The sequence below is a fragment of the Diabrotica virgifera genome, chromosome 7 (genome assembly GCF_917563875.1).
Source record: "Diabrotica virgifera virgifera chromosome 7, PGI_DIABVI_V3a".
NCBI classification, from domain to species: domain Eukaryota; kingdom Metazoa; phylum Arthropoda; class Insecta; order Coleoptera; family Chrysomelidae; genus Diabrotica; species Diabrotica virgifera.
In genome coordinates, this window is record NC_065449.1 from 197,160,343 (window position 1) to 197,178,757 (window position 18,415).

The 18,415-nt window shown below is 34.5% G+C and overlaps 1 protein-coding gene across 1 annotated transcript in view; it reads right to left on the reverse strand.

The window, feature by feature from the left end:
* The window catches only part of LOC114329050 (actin-binding protein WASF2), a 160,585-nt gene that overhangs the window by 105,365 nt on the left and 36,805 nt on the right, over positions 1-18,415 (reverse strand). The window contains exons 2-3 of the mRNA XM_028278062.2: positions 16,862-17,074; positions 1,693-1,885 (exon numbers count right to left, since the gene is read on the reverse strand). Of these exons, the coding sequence (XP_028133863.1) occupies positions 1,693-1,885; positions 16,862-17,004 (336 nt within the window). The 5' untranslated portion in view covers positions 17,005-17,074. The remainder of the gene's footprint in view (positions 1-1,692; positions 1,886-16,861; positions 17,075-18,415) is intronic.

Here is an 18,415-nt window from a genome sequence, read left to right on the forward strand (position 1 = left end):
ATGTTACCATAATTCTAAATTTATAGTCTATTATATAAGTTAATTAAAAAAATTGAATGTTAAAGAAATACCTTATACAACGAGAGGCAAAGTTATGAAATATATTAATTTTTTCGAGAATAGGCAGCTTTCAGATAGACGAGACGTTTGAAATGTTCTCGACCCTAATTAACTGTAAACATTGTTAAAAAAGGGGTCCGAATGAAGGTCGTTGACAGGCCTTTTTGGCAACATTGCCCCCTCCTTAAGAGATGGTTCCTCCTGGAACCTGGGCGGGACGGGAACACCTCGAACTTTCGGACAACCCTCGAATCTAATTGGCGGCATTCTATCTTTGGCATGGCCAACTTTTGCACGTCGGACTCACAACACGTGCTCTCTCAATTGAATTAATGCATCCCATACATCTTGGTATGTAGGTAGTAGGTAGGTAGGATGTACAGGTACAGCATCTTTTGTTATCAGATAGAAAAGGTAACGTGATGTATCTTGGAGTTTCAACCCTCTGCCAGGAGCTGGCAGTTAGCATTTAAGTTCTGCAACTCGACCAAACTTCCTTCGAAAGGCGGATGCCAACCCTTGTGCGTCTTTACTGGCCGGGATGATGTGGGCCAGTGAGTAATCATCGGGAAGTGCAAGTAGGTCTTGCTTCTCTTCAGTGGTAACACCCTGTCTCGCTTTACCGGTACCTCCATAGGCCCCCGTGAACTCCTCAAACGTGAGGAGGTCAGGGACTTCTCGGACTTGGTTCACTTCCACTTCTTCATCTACGACGTGGTCTCCCTCGAACGGCGCCAATCGGTTATGGTGGACTATCATCGGCTTTCCCCTAGAAATCTTGCTTATTCGGTATTTAACGTCATTAATCTTCTTCACAATGAGGTACGGATCTTCTTAGAACTGCTGCAACTTGGGAGAACAACCGTTCGCTTCTTTGGATTATAAAGCCAGACTTTGTCGCTTTCCCTGAAACTGTTTTCAACCAAAGTTGGTCAACCAATCTGGCTCGTGAAAGCGCATCTTAAGCTAGTACACAAACCCTATTCTTATTAAAAAAAATCATCCAGTACATCATCACGCCCAGATGGATAACGTCAGTAATACGATAAACACGCTGAAAAATCATAATTAAAAAATAAAAATCGACCTGTTTCGGGATTTGTCTCCAAATTCGCCTATTCTCGAAAAAATACAGCTAACGTAGTAATTTAAAATTCTAAGTGGATCTGCCACTTAGACTTGAATATACTGGCATATCGGATCGACATAATATGGATGAGCAGTACGGCAAGAGAAGAGGCTTGCGTCTCGGTGTTACTCCTCTATAGATCTCTACCGGAATAGTGGGTAATCTTTATGACATAAAATTCTAAGTTTTGAATAATTTACACATTTGGGTGAAAATTGTTATTAACTCTTTCAGTTCTTGATTTTATATTCATTAGAAGTTATAACCCATGCGCACTGTTGGCAAAAATGACGATGTCATCGGCATATTTAAATGATTTGTTCGTGCGTCATTTAATAGTCTTGTAGGTGTTTTTGAAAAATTGCCGGTAGGTGTGCTTTGAATATGAGAGGCGATAATATACATCCCCACCGGACTCTCCGTAGCACTTAGCTGGTCCAGAGAAAAAATAATACAACCACTACCTCAAAAAGTTGATTTTGCGTAAAACTATAAATTCTTACCTGTTGGTCGAACACCACACTGCTCTTAAAGGCTTTCCTCATGTGAATGTCTTGAAGCGACACCTCCTCCACGGTACTATCTAATTGTGTTACTTTTATTGCTAACCTATCGATTCTAGCTTGCAAAGAATTTGACCTATCGTAGAGCTGTTGGGCATCTCTTGCTAATTCGCCAAATAAATCTTCAGCATGCCTGAAACAAAAAGAAAAAAATGCTAAATTGTAAATCTAATATAAAGCCCAAAACAAATATAATATATCATCGTGATATGACCATTATTACCTAGCACCATTACACCATTATACCATAGCATTATAGTCTACGTAAGAAATCAAAAGGAAGCAGATGCGGAGTCGGATAATTTTTTTGTAAAAGTAAAATTATTATTATTTCAGATTTAGCCATACAGCTCACACTCCCTCTAAGGGGAAAATTGACTCATCCCAGATACCTACGGGATCAAAAGGATTGAGCTCTGGTGGGACACTTTCCATGTTATCGAGCCCTATGTGACTTGGTATGCAGGTGTATCTCTCAAAAATTTTCGTACACTTCTGGCCGTCGCGTCGGCGTCACGAGTAGTACAGCTTTCTGCATGGTCTTATAAAGATGTTCATTGAGACCCAGCTTTTTTATGCTTTCGAGGAAGGTCTTCGGAATGACTCCAGTAGTAGACATAATAATCGGTATTGTCTGGGTACTTTGCATTCTCCATTGTCTCCGTATTTGAATTTCCAGATCTCTGTACTTGGCGATCTTTTCAGTAAATTTACTACGTAGATTATTGTTGTTAGGTATCGCCACATCAATTAGTGTTGTTTGTCTTGTTAATTTATTAACTAGTATGAGATCTGGTCCATTATGTGCCACTGTTTGGTCTGTGAGCACAGTACGGTCCCAGTATAGCTTGTAGTTGCCATCCTCAAGCATACTCTCAGGGACGTATTGATAATTTGGGAGATGGTCCGTTTGGAGAAGTCCCAGCTTGATAGACGTCTCTTGATGAAGGATTTTTCCCACTGCGTCATGCCGTTCCTTGTATTCTTATGTGAAATCCCCCCACCCCATAAGCAGGCCGAGGTCCTAGTCAATCCTGCTATATGCTGACGATCTTCGCAGGTACCGCTCAAGGACGCTGAGACATCCCTCTGTATTTGATAAAGCTCAAAACCAACTGAACAAAATCGTGAGGTGGTGCAATAAATGGAGAGTTATACTCAATACTTCTAAAAGACAATTTATCTTATTGAGATATCCTCATAGCATCCGACACGAGGATGCAAAAAACCAGATAGTACTCCTTGGAGAAAGACTCGAATTCAGACCCTCGGTGTCTTATCTACCGTGTTCTCACACATTAAAAAATCAATATAGTCTATTGCAAATATTGCAAAAAATTGTAATAGAACGGGGAGTTCGAAAATGCTGAGAAAACTTAAAATATATCGTATTGCGGATATAATTCATAGATTATATGTTCTAAGAATAAACTATTAAATCGCGTGCATTTCGATTATTGAGCTACAACCCCTTCGCAAGAAAACTACCCCATCTTCCCGGCTTAAGAGAGAGTTGTACTTAAGGTGATACAGTAGCGATCAACAGGTGGCAAAAAACGCGGTCCAATATTGCGAAAGTTCTGCGAACTTTCAAAAGTGAGGCAACAGTGCGTCGGTAATTCGACACTGACAGTGACGTTTATACTATCAAAAACAATAATTTTTCTACACATAGGCGCGAAATGTTGCCAAGTCAGTCACGTTCGATTTCTTGTTATAAAAAAATCGATTTTTAGTAGTTCCAATGTTCCACAAAATCTAGGCATGGGATAAAAAAGTTTATTTGAAGAAAGTGTATTTTTTTGTCTTTCTTAATGGCGGTGCAGGCTCCTTTTTTCCATATTTTATTTAGTTGTAGAGTAATTTCCACATACTGACATATTTCTGAAATTGGGCTCTGTACCGCCATTCTTTATTATATTACGAATATGTGTGCCAAATATCTCGACAAAATATTAAAAATTAGAGCCACAATCTTGGAACGCGTTTGTTGCTACCTGTTGATCGCTACTGTTTCCTCTTAAGGCTATGGGTACATAATTCGCAAATATTTTACGTGTATCCCTACTTTTTCTGTCTTTACACGGCAAATTACGCGTAGTAAAATTCACACTGGTATGGATATGTAAATATTACTAGAATGTCATTCTACTTGAAAATGTCATCATTAATTTAAAGAGATGGGTTTTGAATGTTCTTGGATAACTGTTATTTTTATAATTGGAAATTATTAATTCAGTTAATAAATGTGATAATTTTTCACTAACTATGTATTCAGTGATTGTAATAATTTATTTGTACAACAAAGACTAATACTCAATCGAGAAAAGAGGAAAAGTGTTAAAGTGATTTTTTAATAATATATTGTTATGGAACGCTTACAATTTTGAACATCTTTAACAACAAAATATTTGGATCACAGAATATATTATCCTGATATATTCTCTGCTTGGATCTTCCACAAATAATACACAATAAATAACTTTTTATTAAGTTCACGTCTTAAATCAATTATTTATCAAATACACTATATTTCAATAATATTTAATCAATAACTCAACATATTCCCGATGCAATGTCAAATATTTAAAATTGTCACTGATTGTCAGTGTCTGACTGACAATCTGACAATATTATATTCGGCTGAGTGCGTTGTAAGACAAAGATAGATTTGGAAAATGTTACCACGGCATTGTGTTAATTTTTTTCGAATCCTGAAAAAACCAATAAATATTTTTGAAAAATTTAAACGCAGAATGAAAGACTAAATTATTACCGAGGACCGAAAGTCCCTTAGAATAAATAAAAAGTTTATTTTTAATGATATATTTGAAATTAAAAATCACACTAAATTTTCTCTTAGTTTTTCACCCCTGTAACTTATTAAAATAAACATTATAGAAGTTCTCAGGGACTTTCGGCCCTCGCTAATAACGTGATCTTTCATTCTGCGTTTAAGTTTTTCAAAAATACTTATTAGTTTTCTCAGGATTCGAAAAAAATGAATCCCCCTTTGAATAGCATTGCAGCCGAAAATACGTACCGATCCTCTTAAAATGCATTAAATTAATTATTTGGCTCCACATATCATTTAATAATTTATGAGCTCCCAAATTACGCGCATTTAGATCAGTAAATTGCAATCTATTTTGTATAGTGCAGTCACTGAAGGTAAAAATCAACGATTACCTTCAATTTCGGTGAACCTTCATCGATTTTCACAAACATTGGTCAGTGGTTAGGGTTAGAGGATACCTCAAGAAGCAAAGGCGACATGGTGCCACCTTGCGCCTTTACCCTGAGGGTGGATACCGCACCTTCTCGGGGGTGAAAATTATTTTATAAGAAATAACTGCACAAATCAATAAAAGGACAAATTATACGCAACATTTGTTATATAAAGATATTAAAATAAGTCAATGCTTTTTAAGTATTTAAAGATCAAAGATTTTAATTATTCGTGAAAAGAATGCATGTTTTGAAGCGGTTTTTCGTAAATCACTAAAAAACTGTAAGTTTTGACAAAAAAGTTAATAGTAGTTTAATTCGTATAGTTTATATTCTAAGAATAAACTCTTAAATCACGCGAATTTCGATTATTGAGCTACATCCCCTTCGCAAGAAAACCATCCCATATTCCCGGCTTAAGAGAGAGTTGTACTTAAAATAATTTAAATTAATTATTTGGCGACTACATATCTTTTAATAATTTATGAGCTCGCAAAATATACGCATCTCAATTATTGAATTGCAATTTTCTTTCTATAGTGCAGTCACTGAAGGTAAAAATCAATTATGAACTTCGATTTCGTTAAATCTGCATTCATTTTTACGAAAATTGGTGAGCGGATAGAGGATACCTCAAGAAACAAAATTAACAATTTGCAGTTTTAGCCTGGGGTATATGTCACCCCTTCTCGCGGGTTAAAATTACTTTATTAAAAATACTCCCACAATAACAGAGTTATTAAAAAAAATCATTTTTTTGGAAACATTTTTGGAGTATAAATTTTGATGCTGTCAACTTTTTCTGGAGCTCATTTGATATGTATTTCTAAGTACTTTGAGAAGTATTTAGTAAGTGTTACATAAAATGCATCTGTTTCCCGTTATTTAAGCTTGAATCCTTAGATTTGAATAGTCGCAGAAAAAATATACATTTAATTACCTATAACTTACTTTAAATTAACATTATTTTTAACTAAGCAATTTATTATATTTTTTATTAGCTTTAATTTTATTGAAAAACTTAACAGTTTTTGAGTTATTTATGAAAAATCGCTTTAAAGCATGCATTTTATTTTACAAAAATTAAAATATTTGATCTTTATTAACTCAAAAAGTAATGATTTATTTTAATAACATTATATAATAAATTTGGCTTAGAATTTTGGCTCTCTCTATTTGTGGGGGTATTTTTAATAAAGTAATTTTAACCCCCGAGAAGGGGTGACATATACCCCAGGCTAAAACCGCAAGTTGTTTTTGTTAATTTTATTTCTTGAGGTATCCTCTATTCGCTCACCAATTTTCGTGAAAATGAATGGAGATTTAACGAAATCGAAGTTCATAATTGATTTTTACCTTCAGTGACTGCACTATAGAAAGAAAATTGCAATTCAATAATTAAGATGCGTACATTTTGCGAGCTCATAAATTATTAAACGATATGTAGTCGCCAAATAATTAATTTAAATTATTTTAAGTACTACTCTCTCTTAAGCCGGGAATATGGGATGGTTTTCTTGCGAAGGGGTTGTAGCTCAATAATCGAAATGCGCGTGATTTAAGAGTTTATTCTTAACTTTTTTTCTATTAACTTTTTTGTAAAAACTTACAGTTTTTTAGTGATTTACGAAAAACCGCTTCAAAACATGCATTTTTTTCACGAATAATTAATATCTTTGATCTTTAATAACTTAAAAAGCATTGACTTATTTTAATAACTTTATATAACAAATGTTGCTTATAATTTGTCCTTTTATTGATTTGTGCAGTTATTTTTTATAAAATAATTTTCACCCCCGAGAAGGGGCGGTATCCACCCTCAGGGTCAAGGCGCAAGGTGGCACCATGTCGCCTTTGTTTCTTGAGGTATCCTCTAACCACTGACCAATTTTTGTGAAAATCGATGAAGGTTAACCGAAATTGAAGGTAATCGTTGATTTTTACCTTCAGTGACTGCACTATTCAATATTCCTATTTTTAAGTAGTGGGGGGCTGACTCAGCCCCCCACTAAAATATTAGATTCCTGCTCAAATTTTTTAATTTGCGGATTATGAGAGCTCATAAATAGCTCATAAATCAGGGCTATTTGTTTTTTAATTTTTGCAAGTTGGGGGGGGGGGGCAGCTCAACACGGGTATCAAAAGCAGCATTCGTTAGAATGAGACCCATTTTCAACAGTCGAGACATATATATCAAAAACAAAATGCCGTCTGTTGAAATGCTACATATTCACAGTTCTGCTCTGGAATGGAATGGAAGCGTGGACACTAACTGTTTCTTCTATGAATCGGCTCAAAGTTTTCGAAATGTGGTGTTACAGGCGCATCTTACGTATATGTATCCTGGGTTGACCGAATTACTAATGTAGACGTCCTGCGTAGAATGGGGAAAGAGTGTAAAATTCTCATGACCATCAAAACTAAAAAATTAGAATATCTAGGACATGCAATCAGAAATCGAGAAGGCTACGGCCTTCTCCAACTAAATCTTCAAGGGAAGGTAAATGGTAAAAGAGGACCCGGAAGAAGACGCTTTTCCTGGCTTCAAAATGTACGAAAGTGGTATAACACGACTACAACTGAACTGTTCCGCGCTGCGGTAAACAAAGTCACGATAGCCATGATGACCGCCAACATCCAAAACGGATAGGCACTTTAAGAAGAAGTATAGTCATTTTCTAATATTATGGTAGAACTTATTTAACAACTTTTTATGTACAATCTATACTAAATTGGATGTCATTTATACAGGGTGTTAGTAAATAAGTATGAAAAATTTTAAGGGCTAATTCTATATGAAAAATTAATACCAGTTTGCTCAATAAATATATGTCCGCAAATGCTTAGTTTCAGAGATACGGGGTGTTAAAATGTTTATTTCAAACTGCCAATTTATTTATTGCTCTAAGACCAGTTGAGCTATGAAAATGAAATTTGGTGAGTTTTAGGAGGTAGTTATTACGAATTTTTTGACATACAATTAAGAATTTTGTATTCATCATTGGCGCGCCTAGGGGCAATAGCCTGAATTTTTTTAAAGAAAAAAATAGTACGCCACTGTGATATTTCGAATTAAAAATTATTTTTAAATTCCACGTCTAATTTATGATAAAAAAACCTTTCTTGCCTTTTTTTCATATGATGCACGTTTTTTATGCAGAAAAATAAAACATCTTGGCGCGTATTTTTCATTTCTTAATACATCATCAAGAACTATCCAATATAATAATATTAAACTAGAACAATAACAGAAAATATTACTAATAAGATTTCAACTAGGTGCAAAGCTGCAAGAAATGTTTAAAATGATCTCCTTTACAGATAACAGAAGAATTTTATATTCATCATTGGCGCGCGTACGGGTAATGGTCTGAATTTTTTGAAGAAAAAAAATGTACGTCACTGAGATATGTCAAACTAAAAATCATTTTTGAATTATTTCTCGTTCAATTTACGACAAAAAATCTTTCTTTCCTTTTTTTCAGACGAGGCGCCGTTTTTATACAAAAAAAATAAAACATCTTAACGCTTACCAAGTATTTGAGGTAGTTTCCATATGTTCAAATACTTTGTAAACGTTAAGATGTTTAATTTTTTTGCATAAAAACGGCGCCGCATATGAAAAAAAGGCAAGAAAGATTGTTCGTCGTCAATTGAACGAGGAATTCAAAAACGATTTTTAGTTTGACATATCTCAGTGGCGTACTATTTTTTCTTAAAAAATTCAGACTATTACACGTACGCGCGCCAATGATGAATATAAAATTCTTCTGTTACCTGTAAAGGAGATCATTTTAAACATTTCTTGCAGCTTTGCACCTAGTTGAAATGGTATTAGTAATATTTTCTGTTATTGTTCTAGTTTAGTATTATTATATTGGATAGATCTTGATCATGTATTAAGAAATGAAAAATATGCGCCAAGATGCTTTATTTTTCTACATAAAAACGGTGCATCATATGAAAAAAAGGCAAGAAAGGTTTTTTATCATAAATTAGACGTGGAATTTAAAAATAATTTCTAATTCGAAATATCTCAGTGGCGCACTATTTTTTTCTTTAAAATAATTCAGACCATTGCCCGTAGGCGTGCCAATGATAAATACAAAATTATTAATTGTATGTCATAAAATTCGTAATAACTACCTCCTAAAACTCACCAAATTTCATTTTCATAGCTCAACTGGTCTTAGAGCAATAAATAAATTGGCAGTTTGAAATAAAAATTTCAACGAAACTAAGAAATTGCGGACATATGTTTATAGAGCAAACTGGCATTAATTTTTCATGTAGAATTAGCCCTTAAAATTTTTCATACTTATTTACTAACACCCTGTATATTTTCTGTTTCTATTTTCCATAAACAAACGAAAGCAATTAACTTTTTTACTAAACCGCATGTAACATTATCAAAACGACCTCAAACAGGTTAAACGTGTGCATAACATCTAAATAATTTAAAAAATGGCCTATTTATAGCATTTCACAGTTTTCACACAGTGATACGCTACATTTCCCGAAAACAATGTATACGCGGCACATGATAACGTCGCATATTCAAAGCACAGCGCCAGACAGCGAAGCTATTATCTGGAGTTGTCACAGAATTAGAGCCATGCATACAAACTGAAAGTTCTGCAGATTTAATAAAGGAGTATACGTATACATTTCACATTTGGATACTAACGCTTCTGGTAAAATTTGTTTCTCTTCCCGTTGAAGACTGGTGTTCCTGTTATGTGATGTACACTTGCGATCATAAAAAGCGGGTCACTCGATGAATTATTCAAGTTAGATGTCTCCAATTTTCTAAACCTGTTGTCCAATTTGAGTGATTTTTTAGTATGTCATAGCCTTATTCTTTAACAATATTGCTATAATAATATTGTTGTTAGATAGGTAAATTGTCATTGTATACCGGGTGTAACAATCATACTGTGTTTATTCTTCAAAGTTCGGAACACCCTGTGGAATGTTTTAGCATAGATAAGATATTGAAATTAAAACTCGATTGTAGCATTAGGCTTTCTTAACATTTTCATTTTTGATTTATTTGTTTATGTTGGATAATAAAAAAGTTAGACACGTTAACAACTAACCATGTTCTTCATCAATACAGGGTATTTCTAAATAAGTGCGACAAACTTTAAGGGGTAATTCTGCATAAAAAAATAATGACCGTTTACTTTATAAACGTATGGTCGCAAATTCTTCGGTTTCGAGATACGGGATGTTGAATTTTTTCTTACAAACTGACGATTTATTTATTGCTCTAAAACCGTTTGAGAAGTGCAAATTAAATTTGGTCGGTGTTAAGAGGTAGTTATGGCGCATTTTTGATATACAATTAAGAATTTTATATTTACCATTGGCGTGCATATGGGATGTATCTAAAATGTTTATACCCGTATGCACGCCAATGGTGAATATAGAATTATTAATTGTATGTCAAAACATGCACAATAACTGCCTCTTAAAACCTACCAAATTTCATTTGCATATGTCTACGGGTTTTAAAGCCATAAATAAATCGTCAGTTTGTAAGAAAAACTTCAACATCCCGTATCTCGAAAACGAAGCATTTGCGGACATGTGTTTATAAAACAAACTGATATTATTTTTTCATGCAGAATTACTCCTTAAAGTTTGTCACACTTATTTAGAAACAGCCTGTATTGATGAAGAACATGGCTAGTTATTAACGTGCCTAACTTTTTTATTATCCAACATAAACAAATAAATCAAAAAAGAAAATGTTAAGAAATCCTAAGGCTATAATTGAGTTTTAATTTCAATATTTTATCTATGCTAAAACATTCCACAGGGTGTTCCGAACTTTGAGGAATAAACACAGTATGATTGTTACACCCGGTATACAGTGACAATTTATCTGTATAGCAACAATATTATTATAGCGATATTGCTCAAGAATAAGGCTATAATTACGGTGACCATATCTTTTTAAAGAAAAATAAGTACAAAAAAACAAAAATGTATTAAAAACGCAAAATGTATCTTGTTATTGGACAAATATAACTTTCTGGCATTAAAAATAAATAAACTATGTAGCTAGACATAAACAATTATATCAATTAAACTAAACATAACACATTACATTAACTTTGAAAAGTTGCAAGCCTGTAATTAAGAGTTTTTAGATGAGGGACCTGGAATAGCCTCATCTTCTTCCGGTTTTTTGCATCATTCATATTTTTCTGAACTTAAAATTAATTTAAGAAGGTCCGGCTTCGACTGAAGTGAACGAAACATTTCATACAAGTCTCATCAAAATTTGCGTACACCAGCATCGCTGCCTTGAGAGTGGATATGGACATTTGTAACTTTTCCGACGTCCAATAATAATTATTTATTACAGAAAATAAATGCTCGATATCCGCACTAGTACTCGGAAGACCAAAAATAAATTCGCATAATATTTGTAAGTTTTTCAGTTTGAATTGATCTACACACTTAAAAACTTTAAGCCATCGATCCTGACTATTTTTTTCTTCTCTGTTCCACTCAACAATTTTTTCACTTGTAGCCACGTCTTTCAAAATTCCCAGTTCGTCAAAGAGTTGATCTTCGTTTAACATGGTTGCCTTGATATACAATTTAAAAGCTTCGAGAGAAGAACAAACATCGTTTCATGTTATTTCACTTCTTATGCGAGCTCCACACTCTCGCCGAAGTCGATCGAGGTTCAACAAGTACGAGAGTGTAGACGGCCACCTTGTGTAACTTTGCCTCACTTCGTTCTACTTCCATTCTCTGTTGGTCTGGTCAAAGGGATCTTTGTCGGTATCGCACCGCTCTTTGTCGGTATCGCACTTCCTCGCGAAGTAGAACGAGTGTGTAGAGAGGGTACTTCGAACTTCGGTCAACTTTGGCGAAGTAACTTCGCCGAGAATGTGGAGCCCGCTTTAGATCTATGCTTTTAAATAGTTTAAATTCATAAAAATTTGTACTCCAGTTTTCTAGGTAGGTTACACATTTTGTGTAAAAATGTTTCACTTGCGCAGTGAAGTTTTGTGTGCGACCACCGCACCATAATCCTGATGTCTCACACACTTAAAATGTTTTTAAAGATCATTCATAAACGCATTTACCAAACACTTGATATGGATATTGAAGAAACCCACTTTGGATTTACACTACTAATCCAGAGATGCTTGGATGTGAACCAGGATATGTACGTCCGTTTCATAGATTACAACAAGGCTTTCGATAAAGTCTGCCACAAAGAGCTAATGGACGACCTCAAAGCAAAACAATTACAATACAATGACCTTTGAATTATAACAAATCTATATTATAAACAGAAGGCACACATACGCATTAACGAACACACATCAGAAGAGTTCGAAATTAAAAGAGGAGTGCGACAGGGGTGTGTATTGTCACTACTACTATTAAATGCATACTCTGAAGAAATTATGAAAAAAGTTTTTGAGGGAGAAACAGCAGGAATAAAGGTACCTAAATGGAACGCCAATTAACAACATTAGATATGCGGACGACACTATCATAATAGCGGACAACCTCCAAGACCCCCAAAAGCTAATGAACAAGATAGTTGAGTATGGAGAACAATATAGATTATCAGTAAACATCAAGAAAACTAAATTTATGAGGCTATCAAAAACCCAAAATAATGATAAAAGCCTGACAATTAAAGGTAAAACTTTAGAACAAGTTGAAAACTACAACTATCTTGGCACAATAATTAATCACACAAACGATTACTCCAAATAAATCAAAGTTCGAATAGAGAAGGCAAGAACCAACTTCAATAAAATGAGAAAGGTAGTTTGTGCAAGAGAACTGAAATAATTAAGACTTGAGAGTTAGGCTGGCAAGGTGTTATATTTTCTCGACTCTACTTTACAGGATAGAAGCATGGTCAATTAACGCGTCGACTACTAAAAAGTTGGAAGCATTTGAACTGTGGGTGAAGGTACCTGAAGATAGCATGGACCGAGCCTGTAACAAACAACGAATAGGTCTGGATCCCGCGTATGAAAAAAAAGTTGATTAATAGCAAGCTGAAAATTTGTTAATAGCTTAAGGGTGTCTAGTCGGATAAACTTTGATATATGGGAACACTGGAACAGGGGCAGTTTTAATCGTGGAACAGGTTAAAAATTTGGAACGGTCAGACCACGAAAACGGCACATTTATTTTGTCCGACAGAACAGACTTAAACTCTCCGAACAGAGATTAAACTCTCATACAAAAATCAGACTGCTATTTATCACCAAATGGGCATTTTAATGAGTGGAACATGTAGAATATGTCAAATGACAGGAATTATGACAGGTGATAAATACTAGTCTGATTTTTGCATGAGAGTTTATACTCTGTTCGGAGAGTTTAAGTCTATTCTGTCGGACAAAATTAATGGTCCGTTTTCGTGGTCTGACCGTTCCAAATTTTTAACCTGTTCCACAATTAAAACTGCCCCTGTTCCCGTGTTCCCATATATCAAAGTTCATCCGACTAGACACCCTTAAGCTATAAACAAATTTTCAGCTTGCTATTAATCAACTTTTTTTTCATACGCGGGATCCAGACCTAGAAGTCAGGAGAAGAGTCAACAAAAGAATGGAAATATTGGAAACCATCAAGACCCAAAAGCTGCAATACCTGGAACAGTATACAAAGAAATTTGTTTAAAAGTAGTAAAAGATAAAACGATTCATTTTTTAGAAAAAATAAGTACATTCGCGTGTCCTTAGAAAGGTTTTAAAGTACATTAGGACAATATTTAAAAATAAGTACTGTCCTACTTAAATAAGTACATATGGTCACCGTAGCTATAATGCTTTTTTTTCTAAAAAAAATCACACAAATCGGACAACAGGTTTAGAAAATTCGAGACATCTAACTTGAATAATTTATCGAGTGACCCGCTTTTTATGATCGCAAGTGTATTTTACCCACAAACTAAAACTAAACGAACGAACAAAAGATAACATTATTCGAAAATTTATTACAGAAAACAAGTAATAGTCTAAGATCTAAATATAGGTCGACCTGCACCCATCTGCTTTCCGGATGAAACATTTTTTTTATCAAATTTCATACATAGACAAATCTTTCTAGCATGGGTTGCCTATCAAAATCGTGTCATAGCTATCCTTAAGGGGGGCCGGGCCGTAGGGGTTGAAATCAATATTTCAAGCAGATTTTTTTTTGAAAGTATGGTACAATTATTTTATTTTTAAATTAAATAGGCATATTCAGTACAATAATTCATAGATTATTCAAGAAAAAATTCAAGGAAAAATATTGAAAAATAAGCCAACAGTGGCAAATTTTTAAAAGACACCTCAAAATACAATGAATTTGCGGTGGACATCAGACCTCATCATTGGATCATGGTAAACAAAAAATTCAAAAAGATTTTATTAGCTTATGAGTTTTTCGAGGTAACGCTGTCGAGTATTTGAGGTGTCTTTTAAAAATTTGCGATTGTTGGCTTATTTTTAAATATTTTTCCTAGACTTTTTTCCTGAATAATCTATGAATTGTACTGAATATGCCTATTTAATTTAAAAATAAAATAATTCTACCATCATCATCATCAATGGTGCTACAGCCCTATGAAAGAGCCTCGACCTTCCCAAGTCTATTACGCCAGTCAGTCCTATCTATTGCCAACCGTTGCCAGTTTGCTGCGCCTATTTTTTCCCATCCTCACCCACACAATCCTTCCATATGAGATTTGGTCTACCCCTATTTCTACTTCCCACAGGTTGTGACATAAGGATTCTTCTAGGAGGGTTGTTCTGCTGTGATCTGACTTTACACTGTGTGATTTCTCATATGATTTTACTTATACAGTGCGCTGGAATAAGTGTTCCCCCCCACCCTTAACTTATTTATTTTTAGCACCTAAGCAAAACTCTCGGACAGGTCGATTTTTAAAATAATCAAAGTATATTATAACATCAATGTTTCGAACTTTACGCGATCCCTCTTCAGGTGACAGGCACAACTTTGATTTTTTTAAATGGGACAGTACATCATGTGACAGCTCGTTTAAAAGCGTTTGAAATAGTGATTCCAAAAATGTATAACACTTTAATCTTTTCTGAGAGCGCAGGTGCAAAATTTCGATCGAATTATTTTTAAACGCATTCGGCTTCAATGCTATTTAAATGGGATTCATTTTTTTTTAATCCTGAGAAAACTAATAAGTATTTTTGAAAAATTTAGATGCAGAATAAAAGATTACATTATTACCGACGGCTAAAAGTCCCTCAGAATAAACAAAAAGTTTCTTTTGAATCGTATATGTATTTGAAATTAAAAATCATACTAAATTTTCTCTTTTTCACCCCTGTGATTTATTAAAATAATCGTTATAGAAGTTCTCAGGGACTTCAGACCCTCGATAATACTGTAATATTTTATTATGTGTATAAATTTTTCAAAAATACTAATTAGTTTTCTCAGGATTCGAAAAAAATAAATACGATAATAGACACACGAAAACTTCCTTCCAGTACGGACTACACTTGAAAACGAAATGAAATTATTCGGCACTTCGGCAGAGGTAACAGAGAAGCTCGGGGTATCACGATAAGGAAAAGCCGTTACATTTCAATTGGTCAAGCAAAACATTTATTGTTTCAACAACTGTGTTTATTGTTACCATGAACGCACTGATTGTGGTTATTAAACGCAGTAGTAGATTAATTAATGTATTCGTTGTCACAACAATCAGTTTACATCTATAGAATAATCAAATATTACTCTATATTAACAACATTTGTACATTGTTTTAAAGAAATCTGTACGTTGTCACGATAAACCAAGGTAATTGCTTATCTACGAAATCAAGAAAGTGAGTTGCTGCCAGAATTAACATTATTTATTAAATATACGAAACTAACTTATTGGCTGAATAAATTGAATGTTAGATATTGATTAATGTACTCTAGTTATTTTCACAATTATTATTCAACCATTGTGACAATAACCAAATACATTCATCAATGTCTAAAAGTTCGTTGAAACAAAAAATTAAATTGTTGTTACAACGAAATACTATTCAATAATCACTGTTAATCAATATTACTAACTAAATTTTTTTGAGTGAATTATTAACAATATTTTCCTCTGTTGTCTATTTGGGCATCTCTGACCGCCTTTTTCAGAGCTATGTTAAAAAGGAGACACGCCAGCGCATCTCCCTGTCGCAACCCAACATGCGTTTCAAACGCCTGTGATTGTTCGCCCTGTATTTCGACTTTGCAAACAACTTTACGCATTGTAGCCTTAACCAATCTTATCAGTTTATCAGGGATGTAGAATTCATCCATGTCTTCATACAATTTATTTTTTGGACACATGGTATGTGTCTATATTGAATTCATTGGTTTTTTCCAGTATTTGCCTTAGCACACAGATCTGGTCTGTTGTTGATCGACCAGGCCTAAAATCACAGCGATATGCATGTTAAGCGGCCTCAGAAACCTCGGGATAACAAGTTTCAATGATTTTCATAATGAATTTCCATAAAACTCCAGAAGACGACGTGAATACCGGAATACCGGGCACCAGCTACCTCTTACAGTTTCGCTGACCCGATATTCCAAAATCCTGTCCAAAGTGCATCTGCGTGCTGACAACTTATTACAAAGGGTTATTCGTACATGGACTCAGCGCTGACTCCGAAAACCAGCGTGTACCTTGGACGCACCCTAAAGTCGTCGACAGATCAACTGTTTTCAGGTAACAGTTTTTACAAGCAGCTAACGGAGAGAGTGTATCGAGTACACTAGGCTAGTTTACGAGCTGCTTGTGAAAAAGACGGCTTTTAAATTCGCCCATCCCCATGTATTTTAGCCTTAAGCATTGAAATGAAACTTACCTAGATAATGAAGAAAGTTGTCTAACAGTGTTGGCTAGAGTTCCGTTGGTAACAGCTTCGAGCTCCGACGGTAAGGGATAGTCTTCCGGTAATGTACCCCTAGTGACGTAAACGGGCTCTATCACCCGCTTCGGTAAAGGCATTTTGTGCGACGCTCACACTTTATCACTAACGCCTTTTCACTTTGGCCAGTTTTGGGTAACCAGAAACGTGCTGAAACAAAATGAAAATCATGAAATTTTACAATAATCAAAAATTTACGAAATTACTTTTCACTTTCTCCTTTAAGATTGCTTGAATCAAGAATAGCTTAGACTGTTTAATGTTTATGATAAGACCACAAACAAGCAACGAAACTAAAACCTTCGAACTAGAAATGTTATTTCCTAGTTTGTGGTGTATTCCCAATTAAATATTTACGTGTCACAAAGAATTTTGGAAAGACCAGCATTTTGCAAATTAGTATGTAGAAGAAATAGACGTATGTCGTATGTCTTTGACAAGTATTACTTTGGATTAAGCAAACACCCCAAAAACATAAACCTGAGCCGAAAAATAATTTATATAATAATATAATAGTACATTATATACCGCGGGACTGAAGTAGTACATTTAATCCTGAAGGTAAAGTTTATGGCCCGACCGCAGGGAGGGCCATAATTTACCTGAAGGATTAAATGTACTTCAGTCGCAAGGTATATACGATACTTTTCGTACTTCCGGTATGATTTTATTAATTATTTCAATAATTTCAATCAGTTTTTTCTCTCTTCAACTCATTTAATAAACTGTCTTTAAAATAAGTTACCATAGTAACATTGCGTTGTGACAGTTATAATTTAGAAACATTGTCATTACTAGTGTCATTGTAAAGAAACATTGTTATTGATAATTATTGGTATCATGAGTGAAGAAGGTGTATCTGATATTGATAAAAGAGCAGCCGAAGTAGGTGAAGAATTGTTACCACCGAAATCTAGAAAACTATACGAGCAGCAGTACGATGCTTTTAAAAAGTGGTGCCGCTTAAAAAATGTGAGACAACCTACTGAAAATGCGCTGTTAGTCTACTTCGATGATAAATCAAAAGCGGTTTGTGCCTCAACTCTCTGGGCACATTACTCAATGCTGAAATCGGTTATTAACATTAGAGAAGATATTGATATAAGTAAATTTCCAAAATTATTAGCTTTTTTGAAGAGAAGAAATGAGGGATTTAAGCCAAAGAAGTCAAGAATTCTCACGTCTGAGCAGGTAGATCAGTTCTTACGGGAGGCTCCGGATGATAAATATTTAATGCTTAAGGTAAATTTGGAAATTTGTTTATATTCAGAAATTTTAAGAAATCAATTTTTTTGTAGGTTGCACTTATTTTGGGCGTTGCGGGAGCTTGTCGTGGAAAAGAGTTGGTTGATTTAGAAATCGACGATGTGAGAGATTTGGGCGATTCCTTCCTAATTGCGATTAGAAACACCAAAAATAAAATTGACCGAAATTTTGTGATCAAAAATTCAGAAAACAGTGCCATCAGTTTTGTGGCGATATTTCGGAAAT